This window comes from Oncorhynchus mykiss, chromosome 3, assembly GCF_013265735.2.
Source record: "Oncorhynchus mykiss isolate Arlee chromosome 3, USDA_OmykA_1.1, whole genome shotgun sequence".
Classification (NCBI taxonomy): Eukaryota; Metazoa; Chordata; class Actinopteri; order Salmoniformes; family Salmonidae; genus Oncorhynchus; species Oncorhynchus mykiss.
Genome location: NC_048567.1, coordinates 63163827 through 63187614, shown reverse-complemented (window position 1 = coordinate 63187614; position 23788 = coordinate 63163827). Strand labels below are relative to the sequence as shown.

The following is a 23788-nucleotide window of genomic DNA, read 5'->3' as shown; positions in this document are numbered from 1 at the left end:
GAATTAGAGCAAGCTGATGTGATGCTACAATGAATCAGACTTCTTCATTCAATGTCTCCATGTTAACAGTATCTTTGCCTACTAAAATATAAATATGAAATAATCCAAACTAACCTCCATGACTCCACTGCTGTAGCCACCGTCGTACAGGCTGCCTGTGCTGTGGTACTGCCTGCTATTCCCCTCCTTGTACAGCAGGGGGCATGAGAAGGAGTTCCTGATCAGGCGCTCTGCCATGTCCTCCAGCTTGGACTTCTTATACAGACACGAGTCAGTCCTGGACTTGGGTAGTCGGACCGACGGCACACAGAGCTTGCGTGTGACGTCACAGGTGATGTTGCACGCCAACGACTCTGCGAAGTTCACCAGCTCCATGTACTCCCTCTGGCTCCCATCATCAACATCTCTGGAAGGAGATCCCACTCTCCCTGCTTCGTCCCTGGGTACGAATGGCTCGACATTGGGTCCCCTGCAGCCATTCTGCTGGAGCCTCCTGGAGGAGTGGTGCCTGGAGGGTCTCTTCTTCATGTTGCGGGCAGCATGGGCCAGGCCCAGTTTGATGGAGCGGTAGGCCAGACGGCTGGCATACTGATCCAGGACCAGCTCCCTGCTGCCTCCCTCTTTCTTTAGCACCCTGATGAGGTAGCCAGCGTACTCATCTGTCACACTCTCACAGCTGGGGTAGTCAGAGGATAGGCCAGAGCTGGGGGTAGAGGTGGATGGGTGGAGGACAGACGAGAGGAGGTCACTGGACCACAGTTCAGCCAGATGACCCACCCTGCAGTCCCTGCTGTGTTCACTAGGCTGGGGTTGGTGGTGGTGAGGGCATTCCCCCGACTGCTCCTGGCTTCCTTGTGTGAGCGCACTGTGGCGACACTGTCCTGACCACATTATCCTCTTCACGTCGCTGATCACCTCTCCCGCCACCTCGCCAGCGTATATCCACAGCGTGTTCAGGGTCTGCGCTGAGAACTGGGCCATGCTGTCTCTCCTCTCCTCCCTGCCCTCCACCATCCTTCTACCTCCATCCTCCACTCCTCCCAGGGTGTCTATCTCTGTCGCCATGGAGACGATGTGGCACGCCAGGCGCTCTGCGTAATGGAGGGCTCCCTTGTCGGCCATCTTGTGTCCTCCATCCAAGAAGTTGAGCTCTGGCTGCATACGGCTTCCTGTCTCAGTTACAGAGTTAACCCCTTCTACTCCACCCTCTTCTTCTTCCTCCTCCTCCCCCTCGTTCCCATCTGCCTCCTCAGACAGAGACCTCATCAGTTTGAGCATGAAGTCAGCCTTGTCTGTCTCAGAGGTGGATTCTTTGGGCTCGGGTCCTGGCTGGTAGTGTGGGGTGGGAGGAGGGGTGGCGGTGGAGAACTCCTTGGCCAGCTTTTCTTTCAGCTTCTTGGAGAACTGCTTGATCTGTTTCTCCTGGGACACCTCGCTGGGCTGCTGGGGGGTCGAGGGGGGTGTACCAGGGGTCCTGTTGGGCTTGTGACCAGGACTGGGAACCATCTCCTCGCAGGTGGTCATCTTCCTGCCTACCCAGCCTCCAATCTCCAACCCTGGCACCTCTAGAGTGTTCATCATCACAGGCAGGGTCTCAGCGACTGCTCTGCTGGTCTTGGAGCCTGACTCAGAGTTCACTCCTCCTGGGGTCTGAAAGGGAGGGTGGAGAGAGTAGAGGGAGGTCTGGTCAGTGACACTACCCTCCTGTCCGGATGGAGGTCCCCGACCCACTATGGTCTTAGAAAGGAAGTCAGCACAGTCCTCCACCTTCTTCTTCATCTTCGTGGCAGTCATCAGTTCACATGCTTCACTCACTATCATATCCACCATGTTGCCAGAGAAGTTATGAAAGTGGGTCTTTGACAGCAGGTCAGTTTGTGTGGCAGCAGTAGCATCAGAGGAGGTTGTGGTTACCACTCTGTTCTCTGAGCTGCAGATCCTCTTGGGGCTGGTCTGAGCCAGGCTGGTCTTACACTGGCAGAGCTCCTCTGAGTCGTGGAGGTGGGAGATGGCTTGGCCTGCCTGGGGGACCGGTACACAGCTGGCCATTCCAGACACACAGAACAGCGCCTTCTTCACCGTACAGCCATCTTCGCCTGATGGACCTGGGCCTTCCTCGGGTGGGTTAACGTAGAAAGCCTGGTGGCCTGCGGCGGTACTGCAGGTGGTGTGTGTGTCGACAGTGCTGACGTAGCAGATGTTGTTCACAGAGACACTGATGGCTGCCTGGGTACTGAAGGCAACATCAGCCTGGGACAGTTCTATGAAGGCCTCCTGGAGGACAGACTCTGAGAGGTCCGAGGCATAGGAAGACACCACTTCCTCATCGTCGTCCTCCCCCACCCCGAAGGACCAATCGCTGGGGGTGAGGGGGGTGGAGGGATGGGAGAACTGACACACTTCCATCATCCCCTCAAACACCAGCTCCTCTGCCAGGTCAGCGGCAAACTGCGTCACCTTGCTGTTGAACATCTGCTTCTTCACCATCAGGAAGTCTTTCAGAGCCCCTGACACCGCCTCTCCCACCAGGAACCCAGCCAGTCCGTTGACGGCCCGTTCCTTCAGGACGTAGGCGTGGCGCATGCCGATCTCCTGGAAGGCCATCTGGAAGACAGATGAGGTGAGTCTGGCGGCCAGGTGGCAGAGCGTGGTGGTGCAGGAGGACATTCCCTTCTGCAGGTCTCTCAGAGCGCTGCCCAGACTCATCTCTACCAAGTCTGTAGCGAACCTCTGGATGCCGTCCTTCAGAGACTGGGGCTTCTGCTGCAGCTTGGAGACAGTCACCGTCTCCTGGATCTCAGACAGCTTCATGACGTGCCCAGACTGGTTCTGGAACTCCTTGTGACAGACACAGCTCAGGTTCTTGTTGTCGTTGAGGTCCACGGGAGACTGGTATCCACACACGGAGCCCAGGATCTCCTTGGACAAACTGCTGGCAAAGTCTGAGTAGGTTTTGTAGAGGGTACAAAGGTCCTGGGGTTTCCGTAGCTCTGACACATCTCCTACCTCTCCCTCGGTCTTCCAGAAGAAATCCAGAGCTCCTCCGTCTCCCAAAGGGCTGAAGGCTGAAGAGCTGACAGGGCTGAAGAGAAGACCTCCACTCTCCTCACAAGAGGTCCGGGCCGGCCGGGGGGAGTCAGGGGATCCGAAGGGAGATCCAGGGGGAAGGGGGCTTCTGAGCGGGGTGGGTTTCTTCACATTGGCCGGTAGGGTGCGCTGGTCGAACCGGTGGGGGTTCATAGTGGAACAGCTTCGGGACACTTTCTTGGACCCCGACTTGCCAGTACCAGCCTCAGTGTACTTCTTCTTCTGGTCTAGGTCGGTGGGAGAAATGCAAGATGTCGGGTCTAGAGGCAGAGTGAGTGTACAGCTCTCTGAGCTCAGTTCATCTAGATCATCAAACTGGTCAAAGCTGTCGAAGAACTCGCTGACCTCAGAGTCAGAGTCCTCCACCCTGTCCGTTGGTCCCCCAGGGATCTGAGGGATGTCCAGTGTCGCTTTGAGACTCTTCTGGTAGCCAACCTCATCTAGAAAGATGATTGGACTAGGGCTTGAGCCATTCGATTCCTCTGATTCGCTGACAGGTCGCGTGAGGGAGGGGAGCTGGGCTCTTGGGCTGTAGAGGGTCCACTGGGACTCTGCTCCTCTGGAGTGCTGTACGGTAATGGACACCTCTGGGGGAGACCTGCGATTGGTTAAGGACTTCCTGGGGGCAGAGCTGATTATGATCCTGGAACCTGATAGATCCTTGTTTCTCTTGTTGGCGGGGACAGTCTGGGAGGCCACATCACGCTGGTTTCCATGGAGATAAGAGCCATTGGCTAGGGAAAGAGACAAGAGGGATAGAGAGCAGTGGTAAACGAGGATGTCTTAATATAAAAAAAACACTTCAGATTATGCAACAGTAAATTAACACATCAAGCTCTATTGAACATCCCGCTACATAGTTGTGATGAACCTACAGTTGTCGTCTTCCTCCAGGTGTTCCAGAGCGGTGACAAAGTCGTCTTCGATGGACGACACAGACTGGTTGGTGTTATCGTCCTCGGGCTGGCAGGACTCAGCCGTGCCCTTGTGGAGGGCCTGGAGCTCCAGGGCATAGCGGACCCCCGCAGCGTAACGCCCCAGAAGGCCCACCAACACACCAACAATGGCCTGGCTGGGGCTGGGTCTCAGAACACACACCGCCTTCAGCCAGCACTGCTGCTGTGGAGGAGAGAGAAAAGACGCAGTTTGCTGGCTGCCTTGTTGATTCTTACTGCAAAGGGACAATCAGCTCTTTGAGGAATAAAACAACTCGAACACTTGCCACTGGTAAACTGCAGACTGTCAGTGCCTCCATGTCCGGGAGTGCATCAGACCAAAGCGTTCTAATCATCTGAGTGTATCTGGATATGTAAACTCACAGGAATTCACACAGGTGTTTTCTATTCTTCTGTATGTGTCTTACAGAGAGAGGGGCTCTACTGGGACAGTCCTGTTATGTCTGCATGTCTGATTGTGGTCTGATGTGTTGTTGTATATGCAGAATAGAACACTCTGCACCACTTCTATCTTGGCCACCGTGGGTAGAGGGTCTGAGTTTTAGTTGTACTGCCTTTCTGTTTATCTGCCTGTCACACACACTGTAACCACACATATGTCTGCATGTCTGTCAGTCACAAACAATGTAACCACAAAGCTGCAGAGCCAGACTGAACACTAGCAGACACAAGGCAAGACAACGTGGCAATCACGGGTGAGAAAACAAGCAGCCACACTATCCCAGAAATCTGTACACCTTGTTCTGGTCAACAGGGTGAAAACACAGAATCTCTCAGACCTTTGCACACAGCCTAAGGAAGGTCCAATGAATCAGCTTGGAAACTACAGTACCAGTCAAAAATGTTGACACCTACTCATTCATGGGTTTGTCTTTATTTTTACTATTTTCTACATTGTAGAATAATAGTGAAGACATCAACACTATGAAATAACACATGGAATCATGTAGTACCCCAAAAAAAAAAAGTGTTAAACAAATCAAAATCAATTTTATATATTTGAGGTTCTTCAAAGTAGCCAGCCTTTGGCTTGATGACAGCTTTGCATATTCTTGGCATTCTCTCAACCAGCTTCATGAGGTAGTCACCTGGAATGCATTTCAATTAACAGGTGTGCTTTGTTAAAAGTTCACTTGAGGAATTTCTTTCCTTCTTAATACATTTGAGCCAATCAGTTGTGTTGTGACAAGGTAGAGATGGCATACAGAACATAGCACTATTTGGTAAAAGACCAAGTCCATATTATGGCAAGAACAGCTCAAATAAGCAAAGAAAAACGACAGTCCATCATTACTTTAACCTTTTTGGGATAGGGGGCAGCATTTTCACTTTTGGATGAATAGCGTGCCCAGAGTGAACTGCCTCCTACTCTGTCCCAACTGCTAATATATGCATATTGTTATTAGTTTTGGATAGAAAACACTCTGAAGTTTCTAAAACTGTTTGAATGATGTCTGTGAGTATAACATAACTCATATGGCAGGCGAAAACCTGAGAAAAATCCAACCAGGAAGTGGGAAATCTGAGGTTTGTAGTTTTTCAAAGCTTGGCCTACCGAATACAGTGTCTATGGAGTCAAGTTGCACTTCCTACGGCTTCCACTAGATGTCAACCGTCTTTAGAAACTTGAATGAGGATTCTACTATAAAGGAGGGGCTCATGAGACCTGTTTGAGTCAGTGGTCTGGCAGAGTGTCTCAGGCTCGTGACGTGCGCTCCCGACAGAGTTAGCTCTCGTTCCAGTGCTTTTCTTCCGACATAGGAATTCTCCGGTTGGAACATTATTGATCTTTTATGTTAAAAACATCCTAAAGATTGATTCCATACATCGTTTGACTTGTTTCTAAGACCTGTAATGGAACTTTTCGAGTTTTTGTCTGGACGAAGATGGATTACTGGGCTGAACACACTAACAACAAGTGGCTATTTGGACATAAATGATGGACTTTAGGGAACAAATCATTCATTTTTTGTAGAACTGGGATTCCTGGGAGTGCCTTCTGATGAAGATAATCAAAGGTAAGTGAATATTTAGTGTTATTTCTAACTTCTGTTGACTCCAAAATGGCAGATATTTCTCTGACTGGATTGGGTTCTGAGCGCCGTTCTCAGATTATGCTTTTTCTGTAAAGTTTTTTTGAAATCTGACACCGCAGTTGCATTAAGGAGAAGTCTATCTTTAATTCTGTGAATAACACTTATATCTTTTATCAATGTTTATTATGAGTATTTCTGCAAAATCACTGGATGTTTTGGAATCAAAACATTACTGCACGAAACGCGCCAATGTAAACTGATATTTTTGGATATAAATATGCATATTATCGAACAAAACATACATGTATTGTGTAACATGATGTCCTATGAGTGTCATCTGATGAAGATCATCAAAGGTTAGTGATTCATTTTATCTATATTTCTGCTTTTTGTGACTCCTATCTTTGGCTGGAAAAATGGCTGTGTTTTTTTTACGGTGATCTAACATAATCATATGTTTTGCTTTCGCTGTAAAGCATTTTTAAAAATCGAACACGATGGGTAGATTAACAAAAGTTTCTTTCATTTGCTGTATTGGACTTGTTAATGTGTGAAAGTTACATATTTCTAAAAAATATATTTTCAGCGGAATGTTGTCGAGGGGTTCCGCTAGTGGAATGCCTGCGCTAGAAAGGTTAAGACATGAAGGTCAGTCAACACGGAAAATGTCAAGAACTTTTAAAGTTTCTTCAAGTGGAGTTGCAAAAACCATCAAGAACTATGATGAAACCACCACAGCAAAGGAAAACCCAGAGTTACCTCTGCTGCAGAGGATAAGTTCAGTAGAGTTAACTGCACCTCAGATTGCAGCCCAAATAAATGCTTCACAGAGTTCAAGTAACAGACACATCTCAACAACTGAGACTCCGTGAATCAGGTCTTCATGGCCAAATTGCTGCAAAGAAATCACTACTAAAAGGACACCAATAAGAAGAGACTTGCTTGGGCCAAGAAACATGAGAAATGGACATTAGACTGGTGGAAATCTGTCCTTTGGTCTGATGAGTCCAAATTTGAGATTTTTGGCTCCAACCGCCGTGTCTTTGTGAGATACAGAGTAGGTGAAGGGATGATCTCTACATGTGTGGTTCCCACCATGAAGCCGGTGAGGTGGTGTGATGGTGCTTTGCTGGTGACACTGATTTATTTAGAATTCAAGGTACACTTAACCAGCATGGCTAAAACAGCATTCTGCAGAGATACACCATCCCATCTGGTTTGCGCTTAGTGGGACGATCATTTGTTTTTTAACAGGACAATGACCCAACACACAGGCTGTCTAAGTGCAATTTGACCAAGAAGGAGAGTGATGGAGTACTGCATCAGATTACCTGTCCTCCACAACACCAGACCTCAACCCAATTGAGATGGTTTGGGATGAGTTAGACTGCAGAGTGAAGGAAAAGCAGCCAACAAGTGTTCAGCATGTGGGAACTCCTTCAAGACTGTTGGAAAACTATTCCTCAAGAAGCTGGTAGAGAACGCCAAGAGTGTGCAAAGCTGTCTTCAAGGAAAAGGGTGGCTACTTTGAAGAATCTCAAATATATTTAAATTTGTTTAACACTTTTTTTGGTTACTACATGATTCCATGTGTTATTTCATAGTGTTGATGTCTTCACTATTATTCTACAACTTAGAAAACAGTCAAAATAAAGAAAAACCTTTGAATGAGTAGATTTGTCCAAACTTTAAGGGTACTGTATATTGAACTCTTATTTACCTGTGAAATACCGTATTTCCTCTGAAGCAGTCTACAGACCCTTTACCTATTAGAAACTTCCTCTCCTGTCATGTTAACCTGAGTAGAAGAGTCCCTCCTGTCGGCTGATCTCCTGCTGTCCTTCAGTAGCAGCACCTCTTCGTTTCTCAGGCTGGTGACGTGGAGAGACCTCAGCAGCTCCGCCAGGTCCCCCGGGAGAGAAGAAAGGGCCTGGGGACAGAACATCACACAAATAACATCAATTAATAAGACATTAATTGAACTACAGAAGTCAGAGCTGGTGCAGTAACTGTCACCTGTAGAGTTAGATCCTCCCCTTCAGAATGACCAGGCAAACACACAAAATGGATCTGAGGGAAGAAAGGGACGTCAGGGAAATTGCATATCATGAAGTCATAATCAAAGTGTGGGTGAGAGCTGTAACACATACCTCAGTCAGGCATGGAGTATCTCTGGTCTGCAGCTCCAATCCCACGCTGCACAGCTCCTTTCTGCTGCTCAGAAGGCTCTTCATACACGGAGTCCCGCCGTCACGCACCGCCTACACACAATTAGAGGTTAACTCAGGTTACACACATGAACGACCTCACACACAGCACCAAGCCTTCAATAATCATATTAAATCAACCAATCGATCAGTCAATCAGAAGATGGCATTCTGACTCAAACCTCTTTCCTGGAAGCTCTGGTCCTGAGAGGAACTCCTCGGATACGGGCACAGGCGTCCATGGCAACGCAGGCTCAGCGTGACGGACTAGCCACTCACCTGTAGAAGGAGAGAAAGAGAAGGAGAGAGTTGAGATCACGCCAAATACATTTTGATATCATTCAATTCTGACTAACTAACAAGTCTCAAAGATAAGAATGAAAAACAGGAGGACAGGCTCATTGTAAAGGCTGGAATGGAATTAATGGAACGGAGTCAAACATACGGAAACCACGTTTGACTCCGTTCCATTGACATCTGCTCCATGCTTCTACATCTGCATTGATTGCTGTTTGGGGTTTTAGGCTGGGTTTCTGTATAAGCACTCCGCTGATGTAAAAAGGGCTTCATATATCAATTCTTGGATATATTGCGAGAGGACATCAATGCATTATGTGCCAGTCTAGAATTCAGCCAACGTCAGATTGATGATCTAAGGAAAGAGAACACGGTGCTGAAAGGTACTGCAGACTGTTCATAGCAAGGTGGAGGTGGTGCAAAGAGAGAACAAACAACTTAAAGAAACCTTGCTTGATGTACAGTGTCAAGAACTACAGGAAACGTATGATCTCTGTAATTGCAAACAAAGGTTTCTGTACTAAATATTAAGTTCTGCTTTTCTGATGTATCAAATACTTATGTCATGCAATAAAATGCAAATGAATTACTTTTAAAAAAAAATCATACAATGTGATATTCTGGATTTTTGTTTTAGATTCCGTCTCTCACAGTTGAAGTGTACCTATGATAAAAATTACAGACCTCTACATGCTTTGTAAGTAGGAAAACCTGCAAAATCGGTAGTGTATCAAATACTTGTTCTCCCCACTGTATGTCAAATAGAGGCACTATAGGCTCAAGTACATCTGCCTCATCAGGCACCCATATTGGTAGGATGTGTGTATAGACCTCCTAGCTCTAAGGTGTCCTATCTGGATGACTTATGTACTGGGTTTGACCAGGCCACAGATACCAACAGAGATGTATTTATATTGGGTGATTTTAATATAAATTGGAAGGATCACAATAATTTGAATAGAACAAAATTGATGAGATTTGTTTCAAACCACAGTTCTTGGCATATGGTTAATGATACCACTAGATCATCAATTAAGTTGGGTCATCGCTCAGACACATGCATTGATCTGATTTTCTGTAATATACCATTGCGATGCTTAAAAGCCAGATCAATGCCAGTGGGCTGGACAGACCATAATATTGTGACCATAACCATGAACACCAAGGTTCCAAAGAAACCCCCTAGGATTGTGGTTAAGAGAAATATTAAAACATTTGATCATGAGCTATTTCTAAATGATTTAGCTGCTGTACCCTGGGAGTTGATATATCTAGAGGATGATTTAAATCACACTACAAAATGTTTTATTGATTTACTCACTGAGGTAATGGACCATCATGTCCCTATAAGAAAGAGTACAGTTGGTGCTCGTCCATCTCCATGGATTGATGATGAACTGGGTGAGGCTTTTTCTCAAAGAAATATGGCAAAAGTCTTAGCAGCCAAGTCAAAATTAGAAATTGATGAACAGAATTATAGAACATTACGTAATTATGCAGTTAAATTGAATCGAAAGGGAAAAAATGTTATTTTACAACAATGCTTTTATTGATTGTAAAGATGATTCTAAAGAGGTATGGAACACAGTTAAGGGCTTACTTGGTACATCTATCTCATCATGCCCATCTAGTGTGGAGTTTGACGGGAGAATGATAACAAAACCAGTTGATGTTGACAATCATTTTGCAGAGTTTTTTTTACACAGAAAATTAAATTACTGACCAACAATGTAGACATACATTCTTCCAAACAAGCTATTGTCCAATGGATTGATGATCATATTATGAGCAATAAGATCTGCTCTTTTAGTCTACAAACGGTGTCACTGGATGTGTTAAACCTATTGAAGTCATTACCTGATGGTAAATATACAGGTTATGGTCTTATGGACAATTTTTTGCTTCGCTGTGCTTTTCCCCAGATTGCAGTTCCACTGAGATACATATTTAACTGGTCACTCGAAAAGGGGATGTTTGCAAATGTATAGAAGCATGCAAAACTGTGTCCTATTCCGAAAGACTGCAAGAACCCATTACTCCTGCCAATAGTTGACCAATTAGTCTACTCCCAATATGGGAGTACATGGAAAAGAATAATCTGATTACAGCCAATCAGCATGTTTATCGCAAAAACCATTCCACTACATTGGTTGACATGACTTACCAGTGGCTCAATGCTATGGATAATGGCAAATTTGTAGGTGTACTATTTTTAGATTTCAGTGCAGCATTTGATTTAGTGGATCATAAAATAATTTTGACAAAATTAATGCATTATGGTTTTAAGGAGGTAGTGGCCTTGGGCCACTTCTCTATTTAATATATACCAATGACCTTCCCTATGCCTTAGGCCACTTCTCTATTTAATATATACCAATGACCTTCCCTATGCCTTAGGCCACTTCTCTATTTAATATATACCAATGACCTTCCCTATGCCTTAGCTGAAACTCAAGCTAATATATTTGCAGATGATACTACAATTTACTCAGCAAGACAATCGGTTCAACAGGTACAGCAAGCTTTACAAGGAGATTTGGAGAATATAGATTGTCCACCATCTATGCGTTGTCCAGACACAAAAGAGAAATAGGCAAAAGAACATTTCGATTTAGAGCAATAAAGAAATGGAATAAATTAACTGAGCAAGCCAGAAACCTTTCAATATATAAAATATAAACATTATTTTAAAACGTTAAATATAATACATAGAAATGTTGTGGGACTTTAGTAGAAGAAGAATCAATATTTTTTTTAGATTGAGTATTTATTGGGTCATTATGTTAGTATATGATGTATGTTTGTAATAGTGTGTTATATGTGGAAATGTATTATATTGTATTTTAACGTTTAAGGACTCTTGGAAGATTAGTCCAAATGGGGACTAAAAGAGATCCAAATCAAATCAAATAGTTATTTGATGATTGTTTCCATTCCAGCCATTATAATGAACCTGCCCTCCAGGGACTCCTCCCACCAGCCTCCTCTGCTGTACATAGGTTAGAAAGGACCTGCGGCATGTCTATCTCCACACATAACTGTAATGGGTCAGTAAGGAGCAAGATTGACACTGGCCAACATAAGCTTTCTGTATCGCTGCTAGATGCTACTCTGCATCACAGCGCAACAGCATGATAAAGCAGGTCGTTTCCACTGCCAGCGTAGTGGGAATAGTGAGATACTGTTAGACGATAAGACTGTTCATGCAATCAACACAAAATAGTGAGATAGGCCTACTGATGGATGACAAGACTCCGTTTTTATCCAGTCTTAACACAAACCCTGAGAAACACAGTCATAACAGGAAGTCAGCTGTAGAGGTCAAGAGGTTAGATGTACAACAACAGCACAGCCCTCAGTCACCTCAGTAAAATAAAGACAGGTGGAGATTAACTGAACTGAGGCACTGAAACAACACTCAGATGAAGTGAAATACATTTAGAGATCAGGTTTCTATCAGTTTTCCAGCAGCCTTAGATGTTGGCATAGTAACTATGTATGCCTGACACCCTCCTTCAGACCCAAGGCCTGCATGGATGATCAAACAGCCGTAGAGACAACTGGGGTGTGGACCTAGAGTCTGAACACTATCCCAGGGAAGAACAAATATTTATAGTGAATGAGGAAGAAAGTTTCCCAAGAAATGTGAGCTGTTCTTTGAGGTGCTGTCCAAAGCAGCTGGTTGAGTATGAGTCTAGACAATTAGTCTCCGACAGGATGACTGTCCTCTATGTATGGGAACCAAGCAGCAGAAATAATGGACAGCCCACTTGCTCATCCCCCCCAGGCTGTTCTGCTATCCACTGACCCCAATGAACTAGGAAGTCTAACAGGTGTCTTATCTCTCAGTTTCTGTGTTGCAGGTTGTATTTCCTCATGATGACGGTTTGATGATGCTCAGTTCATGTAACCTATAGCATTTTAGAAAAATAAATAAAGACCTTTAAGCTTATATTCATATTCAAATCACAGACTGTACCCACAAATGACCTGTTAAGGAGTGTAGGAGAGCCTACTCCTTTAATATCCAAGCTTTGCCACTGGGCAGCAGACAGGTTTGTGAATAGACGGTATATGTTTTACATTACAATCTAAGAATGGGCTAACAGTGCACAAGAAGCCAATGCAGAGACCATATCAAACTGTGGGGATATATGGCAGAATAGGAACCTACTACTGGTTTAGGTTCTTTGTAAGCAGCTTTGGAGATGTAGCAGCACAATCTGCCATGGCAGGAATTGTGTAAGAGCTAAAATAGGTCAGTCTGAGGCGTTTCAGCATGAATGTGTGGCTATGTGGGCGGAGGGGTGAAAGGGGAAGAGGAATGCAGCAGCACACAGGACTGAAACTACAGCTGACAGTATTCAGAGAACCGTTTTCAGTGGACCGTATATGCTACATGACCAAAAGTATGTGGACACCTGCTCATCACACATCTCATTCCAAAAATCAGGGGCATAAATATGGAGTTGGTCCCCCCTTCGATGCTATAACAGCCTCCACTCTTCTGTGAAGGCTTTCCACTAGATGTTGGAAAATTGCTGCGGGAACTTCCTTCCATTAAGCCACAAGAGCATTAGTGAGGTCAGGCAGTGATGTTGGGCAATTAGGCATGTCTCGCAGTCAGTGTCCCCAATTCATCCCAAAGGTGTTCGATGGGTTTGAGGTCCGGGCTTTGTGCAGACCAGTCAAGTTCTCCCACACCAATCTGTACAAACCATTTCTGTATGGACCTAGCTTTGTGCATGGGGGCATTGTCATGCTGAAAGGGCCTTCCTCAAACTGTTGCCACAAAGTTGGAAGCACAGAATTCCAAGCTCCTATCGTACAGCTGTTGTTGGTGTAGCTACAACATCATCTGCTGGGCTGATACTAGGAACTGCATTCAATAAAGTCTACTGACAATAGGGGGAGTGGTAGCTAGCAATCTTAATTCTTGCTATTGTGTGATGAGGGACGAGCGGGGGTTATTTACATGGAAGCTCGATTCAAGATCAGGCTGGAAAATAAGGAATATTATATAGCAATTTCCTAACTACAGATCCACATTGTCTGGGGAGGTGGTGACAGGCCTACGTGCTATGAAACCACAATCACATAACTGCCTGCCATGGCTGACCACAACAAGCAAGCCAGCTGATCAAGCAACGAGCTAGCTAGCTTAATTTACCATTAGAATAGACTCCAAATAGGTTTGATTAGTAAACAACTTTTAGTTTTATCTAACGTGTCTTTAATCAGTATCTTATTAATTAATAACTGTAGCCACACATCGCTAACTGGCAATCAAGCTTAAAGTTGTGGCAGGCCATCACACGAGCAGTGTCGCATTTTCACACAGGATGGCAATTATTTATTTGACGTGACATCCCAATACACAGCTGTAGCTGTCACATTTTGAATCAGCGTCGACGCTGCGCAAATCAATAACTTATTTTAGCGAGCTACTTAGTTAGTGTCAACAAGATCGCTTGACTAACTGTCAAACACTTTAACTACTAACGCTAGCTAGCTAGCAATGGGCCTCGGTCCCGTCATCATGTCACATTACACTAACGTTAAAACAGCTGGCTAGCTGGCGTTAACATATAGCTACAAATCATTGCATAATACATCCTGAATATACAATAATGTATCGTCAATTCACCACAAAATCGTCATTCAACCTCCCACTCCAGTCCTGTTATTCCCACCGTGTAGCAAGTGTTGAAGCGAGATGATGTTCCAACAAAAGTTAATTCCATGAAAACAAGACTGATTCAGGCAGTAGTAATCACCCTCAGCGCTAGCCACAATAAGACTTAGCCACAACAGTGGAATTTGCGGTTTGCCTTCAAAATAAAGGTCCCCCATTGACAGTGATACAAACGGATACAAATAGTGCCATCATGCTGTATTTGGACAAGATAACACTAAACAAGGTCAGTATTTTTATTTTGTTTTACTTTAACAAAAGACAATAATTGGCTAATTGACACAAAATAAGAACAAATCTGTTGAAATCACACTGTGGATGTATTCGACTTTTGAATTGCATTAGGGGTATACCTACAGTGAGCTCCAAAAGTATTGGGACAGTGACCTTTTTTTTTTTTTGGCTCTGTACTCCAACAATTTGGATTTGAAATGATACAATTACTATGAAATTGAAGAGCAGAGTGTCAGCCTTAATTTGAGGGTGTTTTCATCCATATCGGGTGAACTGTTGAGTAATTACACCACCTTTTGTACATAGTCTCCCATTTTAGGGAACCAAAAGTATTGGAACAAATTCACTTATTTGATCTCATATTCCTAACATGCAATGATTACATCAAGCCTGTGACTCTACAAACATGTTGGATGTATTTGCTGCTTGTTTTGGTTGTGTTTCAGATGATTTTGTGCCCAATAGAAATGAATAGTAAATAATGTGTAGTGCCTTTTTTGGAGTCACTTTTATTGTAAATAAGAATTGAATAAGTTTCTAAACACTTCTACTTTAATGTGGATGCTACCATGATTACGGATAGTACTGAATTATTCGTGAATAATGATGAGTTAGAAAGTTGTAGACGCACAAATTGTTTCTTTAAATAAATACTGATTAAACATTATTTCTGTTGCAATTTGCCATTATTGGGAATCTTAAATGCTGTCACCGAATAGGCTGATACCTATGGATCTTGAGTCCATGAAATGGGGTAAGGCTGTACATTGCAATGTGAACATTCAACACCCACAATATGATGAATAGTTAGGTGATTTCCCACAGTTAAAGTTCCCTAATATGATGACGTTGACACTAAAATTGATGTAAACGTTTTTAGAATGGTAATCGGTTGGTGTCACTGAGTAGGCTGATACCCCATTTCATGGACCCAAGTTCCATATGTAAACCTGTAACGTGTATATACAGATCCTTCGGAAAGTATTCAGACCCCTTGACTTTTTCCACATTTAGATGCGTTACAGCTTTGTTCTAAAATTGATTCAAAACCTCTTAAGGATCCAACCCTTTTTTTCCCCCCATTTTCACCTAAAATGACATACCCAAATTTAACTGTCTGTAGCTCAGGATCTGAAGCAAGGCTATTCATATTCTTGATACCATTTGAAAGGAAATGTGAAATTTGCGGTTTGCCTTCAAAATAAAGGTCCCCCATTGACAGTGATACAAACGGATACAAATAGTGCCATCATGCTGTATTTGGACAAGATAACACTAAACAAGGTCAGTATTTTTATTTTGTTTTACTTTAACAAAAGACAATAATTGGCTAATTGACACAAAATAAGAACAAATCTGTTGAAATCACACTGTGGATGTATTCGACTTTTGAATTGCATTAGGGGTATACCTACAGTGAGCTCCAAAAGTATTGGGACAGTGACCTTTTTTTTTTTTTGGCTCTGTACTCCAACAATTTGGATTTGAAATGATACAATTACTATGAAATTGAAGAGCAGAGTGTCAGCCTTAATTTGAGGGTGTTTTCATCCATATCGGGTGAACTGTTGAGTAATTACACCACCTTTTGTACATAGTCTCCCATTTTAGGGAACCAAAAGTATTGGAACAAATTCACTTATTTGATCTCATATTCCTAACATGCAATGATTACATCAAGCCTGTGACTCTACAAACATGTTGGATGTATTTGCTGCTTGTTTTGGTTGTGTTTCAGATGATTTTGTGCCCAATAGAAATGAATAGTAAATAATGTGTAGTGCCTTTTTTGGAGTCACTTTTATTGTAAATAAGAATTGAATAAGTTTCTAAACACTTCTACTTTAATGTGGATGCTACCATGATTACGGATAGTACTGAATTATTCGTGAATAATGATGAGTTAGAAAGTTGTAGACGCACAAATTGTTTCTTTAAATAAATACTGATTAAACATTATTTCTGTTGCAATTTGCCATTATTGGGAATCTTAAATGCTGTCACCGAATAGGCTGATACCTATGGATCTTGAGTCCATGAAATGGGGTAAGGCTGTACATTGCAATGTGAACATTCAACACCCACAATATGATGAATAGTTAGGTGATTTCCCACAGTTAAAGTTCCCTAATATGATGACGTTGACACTAAAATTGATGTAAACGTTTTTAGAATGGTAATCGGTTGGTGTCACTGAGTAGGCTGATACCCCATTTCATGGACCCAAGTTCCATATGTAAACCTGTAACGTGTATATACAGATCCTTCGGAAAGTATTCAGACCCCTTGACTTTTTCCACATTTAGATGCGTTACAGCTTTGTTCTAAAATTGATTCAAAACCTCTTAAGGATCCAACCCTTTTTTTCCCCCCATTTTCACCTAAAATGACATACCCAAATTTAACTGTCTGTAGCTCAGGATCTGAAGCAAGGCTATTCATATTCTTGATACCATTTGAAAGGAAATGTGAAATTAATGTAGTTCGAATCACTTTCAATGGGGAACTTTTATTTTGAAGTCGAACAGCTTGTTCCACTATTGTTGATAATCCTTAATGTGGATTAATGTAGCTTCACACAGGTCCACACACCGCTCGCTTTCTCCGGGAGGAAGAAAGCGCAGACAGACTAATCGATTGCATGATATCCATAGAAATAGAGCTAACACTATTTAATTCTAATTAATTATATTTATATGGTCATATCCATGATTATATCTGCCAGCATAAAATCAAGTATAAAATAAAGTCGACCGATGTATAGATGGATAGAGGACTTTTGTTCTCTATCCATCGTTTTTGGAATTGTCTATGCTCCCTGATTGTCTAGCTTTCATTTCGGTGGTTATTAGCTAGCTGGACACAGTCAAGGAACTTTAGGAATGTAGGTCCATTATCATTTCTACACAGTTTCGATTTGGCTTTAGTCATTTTAAAGTACACTCAACAAACATACAACATGTAAAGTGTTGGGCCCATGTTTCATGAGCTGAAATAAAAGATCCCAGAAAGGTTCCATATTCACAAAAAGCTTATTTCTCTCAAATTTTGTGCACACATTTGTTTACATCCCTGTTAGGTAGCATTTCTCCTTTGCCAAGATAATCCATCCACCTGACAAGTGTGGCATGTCAAGAAGCTGATTAAACAGCATGATCATTACGCAGGTGCACCTTGTGCTGGGGACAATAAAAGGCCACTAAAATGTGCAGTTTTGTCACACAACACAATGCAATAGATGTCTCAAGTTGAGGGAGCGTGCGATTGGCATAGTGACTGAAGGAATGTCCACCAGAGCTGTTGCCAGATAATGTAATGTTCATTTCTCTATCATAAGCCGCCCCAACGTCGTTTTAGAGAATTTGGCAGTACCAGCCTCACATCCGCAGACCATGTGTATGGCGTCATGTTGGCAAGCGGTTTGCTGATGTCAACGTTGTGAACAAAGTGGTGGCAGTGGGGTCATCAGTTACTTTCACTTTGCTAATCGAGACTATGCCCTGAAAAGAAAAAGCTAGAAACAAACTAAGCCTATTAGTCTAACAAAATGCAAGTTAAAAGAAAAAACGTATTTCAAACATTGTAAATGAATAGGTTTATGCTTTAAATACCTCAAAAGTGATCAGCCTCTGTGTTTGACAAACAACCCACTGGGCAAAAAACGTTTCAACAAAACACATTCAATGTGATGACGTTGAATCAACGTGGAAAACTGATTGGATTTGCAAAAAGTCATAAAGTAAGGTCATTTCGTATTTTCGCTGCTGCTAGTGTCCCCCAAGCCCAAAAACTCAACTTGATAGTTAGGGTAGCAGAATGCACAACGCGAAATTTCGAAATGTGGTACTGCATCAGCACTTTTCCTTTTATGTCAGTCACTGGCTGTCACTCAATTACTAAGCCCATGTCAGCTAACATTTTATCGATTGCTAGGTAAGTTAGTCTAGCCAGATATCTCAACCTTACAGTAATCATGGCCTAATTACTGACTGGGCACACATGGCATGAGCCCAGGGACTCTGACCTCCAACGGGCCTCTATTGATTTTGTTAGTGATTCTCACTCAGATATCATATGAACATGGCCTAAGTCATGGCAGAATGTTTAGGATTGCAGGAAATTAGCTTTAAAACTGGAAAAATGTTCCCTCCATCACATCGCAAAATGTGAAGAGGATGGCACAGTGTAGAATCGCATGAAATTGGTTTTAAGATGCCAAATCTTCTCTGTGCCCCATAGACAAATTGGTAGAATTGCAGAAGATGTGCCTTAAAACTGCAACATTTTCTCTACGCCCCATGGCAAAATGTGTGGAATTGCAAGAAATTAACTTTAAAGCTGCACATTTCTATCTCCGCCGTCAAGAGGGGGGCTACTAAAATGTTTTGCTGCGAGGTGGCCCCCCCCCCAACCAAATCTCGCTTAGGGCCCTCAAAATGCTAGAAATGTCCCTGAATAAAGGCTTGTTTTTTTCAAACAATAAGGCTGGTTTTATAAACATTTGCCAGGAGCATTGACAGAATGTAAACCGTTAAATGTGCATTAGAGTTAGTGGATAAATCATCTCTACAGTGCTACTCCACACAGACACATTGATCTCTTCAGTCAGATGAGAAACTACCCACTACACCTTTTTCTTTTTCATTCTACAATTATTACTATTTTTTTAAATGACTTTCAGCACCTTCAATACGTGGCAATTATAAATAAAGACATATACAGGCTGTGGTGGTGTAGAGTAGACTGTGAGGGGAATGCTAGTATTAGACTGTATGTGTGTCTAAAACTCTCCATCAGTAGGCTAGGTCTTGTGTCTGATTCCTCCCAATTAGCCAGTTAATCGTAGGGTTTCATAGGGTTTGACTATGAGTGAGCATTTTCATTATTAAACTCCTAGCTTTAGGGAGAGGTGCTAATGAGAACCAACTTCAGCTAATTCCAGTGTTTTCATTCTGGTTGAAATGGCCTGGGTTAGAGTAGTAGTTAGTCCTGGTGATTAATGCACTATACCTCTCCCCTGCAGCCAGGTGCACTTCACTGACAGACCAGCAGGTGGTAGGGTTTCACAGGCGAAGGCATGTTCTAATGTGGGGCATCATCATCAGAGAACCTCAGCTTTAATGGTTCTTGATCACAGCAGGTTGTTGGGACCCTAATTGGGGAGGACGGGCTCGAGGTAATGGCTGGAGCGGAATGAGTCGAATAGTATCAAATACATCAAACACATAGTTATTCTCTCCGTTTCAGACATTATTATGAGCCGTCCTCCCCTCAGCAGCCTCCACTGTTCTTGATGTACGCAGGGGCCGTCTCTGGCATTTGTAACACAGCGGCCCATTTCTTTCCTCGAGGCCCCCATCATTTTGCGCAAAAGACAGGCTAATATGCACCAGCCCAGTCCACCCCTGCGTGTACCCTTCCTTTGTCACATATGAATACTTTGACTACTTTTAGAATTTATATCGTTTCAACCCTCCTCAAACCGCAGATTCTTTTTTGGAGACAATTCAGTGCAAAAGAAAAATAATATTTTATTAGCTAATTTAATTCCGAATGTCAGCATGAATGATGTCCCATATTGATGAGAGCGACGGCCTCTCTTGGTGAAGCATTGGGAGGTTGATACTGGATGAGCTTCACTTGTGTTACAGTTGTCAGTTCTCCACTCAACACCCTTCTTCTCTTGTGCGTCTCACACCTCTGACACATCCCCCATCGATGGAATAGAATAAAAGTTATGAATAAAGTGCAATTTTTTATTCATCTTATTGCCTTGTTGCCAATGTGTAACATTGTGGTGTTCTCCTATAGGCTCATGCCCCCTGTGCCCCTTCACATCACTGTACCTGTAGAAGCCACCAGAAAGGGATCAGTCCCATGCCGCCCAACAGACAGTAGATGTGAGCGAAGGGGCCACAGAACACACATCTTGCAACCTTCATCCTCTCAGCTCTCCCATGGACCTCTCCAACCTTCCTCTTCCAGACAGGCTCTGCCACTCCATCTCTTTCCTCACTCCTGAGCTCAGTTAACCGGGTAAGAGGTTTTACAAACATGGCTGAAAAGCTGGGCGTAGTATCTCTGGTGATCTGGTGAGAAGTGAGTTCTGATAGTGGCCTGATTCCATGTTTCTTAGAACTGTGTGTGTGTGTGTCGATGTTGATAGGTGGGATGCTGGCCCACTGCTTTGGGATCATGGGGGGCATCCGAGCCTTACAAAGAGCCTCACTATCTGGGACTCCAATGTGTAACGCCAAAACACCCACCCAGATAACAATAGTAACACATTTCTCAATAATGAAGAGTAAAATCAGATCAAATTGGAAAAGAAGCCTCACACCAAGAGAGATAGGTGACATCTGATGATTGGAATGTTTGATTAGACTGTTGGAATTGAAGAACGACAGCAGGTAGAAGGTGACCCAGACCATGACCGTGACCCAGTTTCGGCTGTTTATAGTTCAGCTTTCTGTGTTCATTGTTTTTTTCTATGACCATTTCTATACCGTTGTTACTGTGAGAAGTGAGTTGGTGGCCATAGCTGGTAGTTTTCACTCTTTTTTTTGGAAGATGGATGCCTTTCTCTGGGTAATTAGTAGGCAGTCATCATTAGAACAATTTTCAGCCAATCCCATTGTCCCCGAGGTTACACATCTAGCCAATCACTCTAATTGCACAGTTCAGACTTATCTAGATGACATGTATTGACTTTGTCAATTAATTTAAACTGTGAAATTGAGTGGGTTTTCTATCATCAGACAAAGGAAAGTAAATGCATACCATTCTAGTCTTCCTGACCTAACAGATCTGACTGTGTTGTCAGATTTTGGCCAGAAGGGGGCAGTAGTTGCACACTCAGGACAAGTCATGTCATATTGTATTGTATTGACGAATATGTCCTTTATCTATATGTTCTTATCACAGGAGGCTGCTGAGAGAAGAATAGCTCATAATAATGGTTGGAACGGCATCAAACATCTACAAACCATGTGTCTGATGTATTTGATACAATTCCACTGATTCCGCTCCCGTCATTACCACAAGCCCATATTTTTGTATTCAACCTTTATTTAACTCGTTAAATAAAGGTTGTTTAACTAGTTTACTTAACTAGTTAAAAACAAATTCTTATTTTACAATGACGGTCTACCCTGGCCAAACCTGGACAACGCTGGGCCATTTGTGCGCCGCCCTATGGGACCCCCGATCATGGCCGGTTGTGATACAGCCCAGGGTCTGTAGTGACTCCTCTAGCACTGAGATGCAGTGCCTTAGACCGCTGCGCCACTCAGGAGCCTTCAAAGGTTTTAAGGCACCACCAACCTCCTGTGGTCCTTATGCAGGAGTATAATGCTCTTTCAAGTCTCACTGAGCATTATGGAACAGTATCAAACCATATTCAGGTGGAGGGAACATTTGTTACTGTCATTCTTGTGAAAGAAAGTGAGAGATACTTATGGTGCATAAGATGAGACAGACAGAACCCTAGCCATTAACTAACATATAAACATTCTCCTATTGTCTCCCTGATTTGTAGAAAAAACGATTGTGTGGTAAAAGCCTCATATGGGTTTGCTGTGAGAAAGACATACTGTAAATGAATAGGGGAGGTGGGATGGGATTATGTCTAAACAGCAGCACTGTTGGCAGACTGTAATGTCATATTCACTTTTTAATGTAGCATAGCCATGCAGAATCCCCTGAGTGTGCTCTCAGGTGACCTACTGCTCAATTGATTCTGGAGCTGTGTGTGTGTGTGTGTGTGTGTGTGTCCAGCAGTTACTGTCTCTACCGTCTGTTTTCTGACACACAGCCAGTCTGGGGAGTTAGCCATACAGAAGCAATCACTGAATTACCAGCATCTTAACATGTTCTACTGCTCAGGCAATTATCTCCTGTCTCCTGATTCAAAGCAATGCAGACACACACACACACACACACACACACACACACACACACACACACACACGCACACGCACACGCACACGCACACACTGCTTAATCTGTGATGCCAGTGTTCTGCTGTGAAAATGATTGCTTTTAGGTTAAGTGGGTCCTGGGAGATGTGTTAAATACAGCTGTAAGGAAGAGCAGAGGCTCAGAGAGACCGAGCAATTTCACTTTTCAGACCAGGGCCAAGAAGAGGGATACCCCCAGAAACCCCATAACCCCTCACCCCTTCCCCAAATACATATACAGTACATCAAGCCGCTCACCCCCAGCCCCTCACCACCAGCCGCTCACCACCAGCCCCTCACCACCAGCACCTCACCCCCAGCCCCTCACCACCAGCCCCTCACCACCAGCCGCTCACCACCAGCACCTCACCCCCAGCACCTCACCCCCAGCCGCTCACCCCCAGCCCCTCACCACCAGCCGCTCACCCCCAGCCCCTCACCACCAGCCGCTCACCCCCAGCCCCTCACCCCCAGCCCCTCACCACCAGCCCCTCACCCCCAGCCCCTCACCCCCAGCCGCTCACCCCCAGCCGCTCACCCCCAGCCCCTCACCCCCAGCCCCTCACCCCCAGCACCTCACCCCCAGCCGCTCACCCCCAGCCCCTCACCACCAGCCGCTCACCCCCAGCCCCTCATCCCCAGCCGCTCACCCCCAGCCCCTCACCCCCAGCCCCTCACCCCCAGCCGCTCACCCCCAGCCGCTCACCCCCAGCCCCTCACCCCCAGCCCCTCACCCCCAGCCCCTCACCCCCAGCCGCTCACCCCCAGCCGCTCACCCCCAGAGACTTACAGGGTTTGTAACTCAGTCCTGCTCCCTGACTAGACACCCGAGAGCGCAGCAGTCCCCCTAGGGCCTAGCTTGCCTCTATCTCAGTGGGTGCTACTAGAAGGGTCTTGTTTTACAACCACCTGGCAGTGGAAAATGTTGATGAGTATCACTGGGTACAGACAGTATAGACCAAGGGCAGCACAGGACAGGATTTATCTTCATAATAAAGTTGGAGTTAAAACAGTTGTAATAGCAGTTAGGAAAGCTTTGTCAGGTGTTATTTCTGAGATTCATTTAATCAGGTTTAATTGATGCATGAATATTTTACTGTTTACCTCCAACCCGCTGTGGTGTAGCAGCCTCCAGGGATAGAGGGATCAGTAGAGTAGAATCAACCTGATCAATGTTTTAAACTCTAAAAACAATGTTTTGGCAAAAATGTCTGGAAATATCTGAATTATTTAATGACTGTAATATCTAATCAGACTTTTAGATTAGCTGTTTAATATCACATAATTATCCTCATGATACCGATAGGGGTTTTCAGGC

General features: G+C 44.0%; 2 protein-coding genes across 5 annotated transcripts in view; one reads left to right on the top strand and one right to left on the bottom strand.

Moving 5' to 3' along the window:
* The window catches only part of LOC110520366 (A-kinase anchor protein 11), a 31360-nt gene extending 16981 nt beyond the window's left edge, over positions 1 to 14379 (bottom strand). For 2 of the 4 annotated variants that reach the window (XM_021597626.2, XM_021597629.2), the window contains exons 1-7: positions 14231 to 14372; positions 8469 to 8565; positions 8230 to 8340; positions 8096 to 8149; positions 7878 to 8009; positions 3963 to 4206; positions 115 to 3821 (exon numbers count right to left, since the gene is read on the bottom strand). In XM_021597626.2, coding sequence (XP_021453301.2) covers positions 115 to 3821; positions 3963 to 4206; positions 7878 to 8009; positions 8096 to 8149; positions 8230 to 8340; positions 8469 to 8528 — 4308 coding nt within the window. In that variant the 5' untranslated portion in view covers positions 8529 to 8565; positions 14231 to 14372. Of the gene's footprint in view, positions 1 to 114; positions 3822 to 3962; positions 4207 to 7877; positions 8010 to 8095; positions 8150 to 8229; positions 8341 to 8468; positions 8566 to 14230 lie in introns of all 4 variants that reach the window. The other 2 variants (XM_021597627.2, XM_021597628.2) reach the window with 2 other exon arrangements.
* Positions 14380 to 20566: 6187 nt separating this feature from the next.
* LOC118944692 (vegetative cell wall protein gp1-like) lies at positions 20567 to 23321 on the top strand. Its single transcript, XM_036965051.1, has 2 exons — positions 20567 to 20604; positions 22712 to 23321. The coding sequence occupies exons 1-2, from the start codon at positions 20567 to 20569 to the stop codon at positions 23319 to 23321; spliced, it is 648 nt and encodes a 215-aa protein (XP_036820946.1).
* The last annotated feature ends 467 nt before the right edge of the window (positions 23322 to 23788 follow it).

Excerpts from the sequence above, each read along its gene's own strand:
- LOC118944692 (XM_036965051.1), top strand. The coding sequence starts at position 20,567 with ATGGCTGAAAAGCTGGGCGTAGTATCTCTGGTGATCTG. Across the intron at positions 20,605-22,711 it reads GTAGTATCTCTGGTGATCTG|TACATCAAGCCGCTCACCCC; the intron begins GTGAGAAGTGAG and ends ATACATATACAG.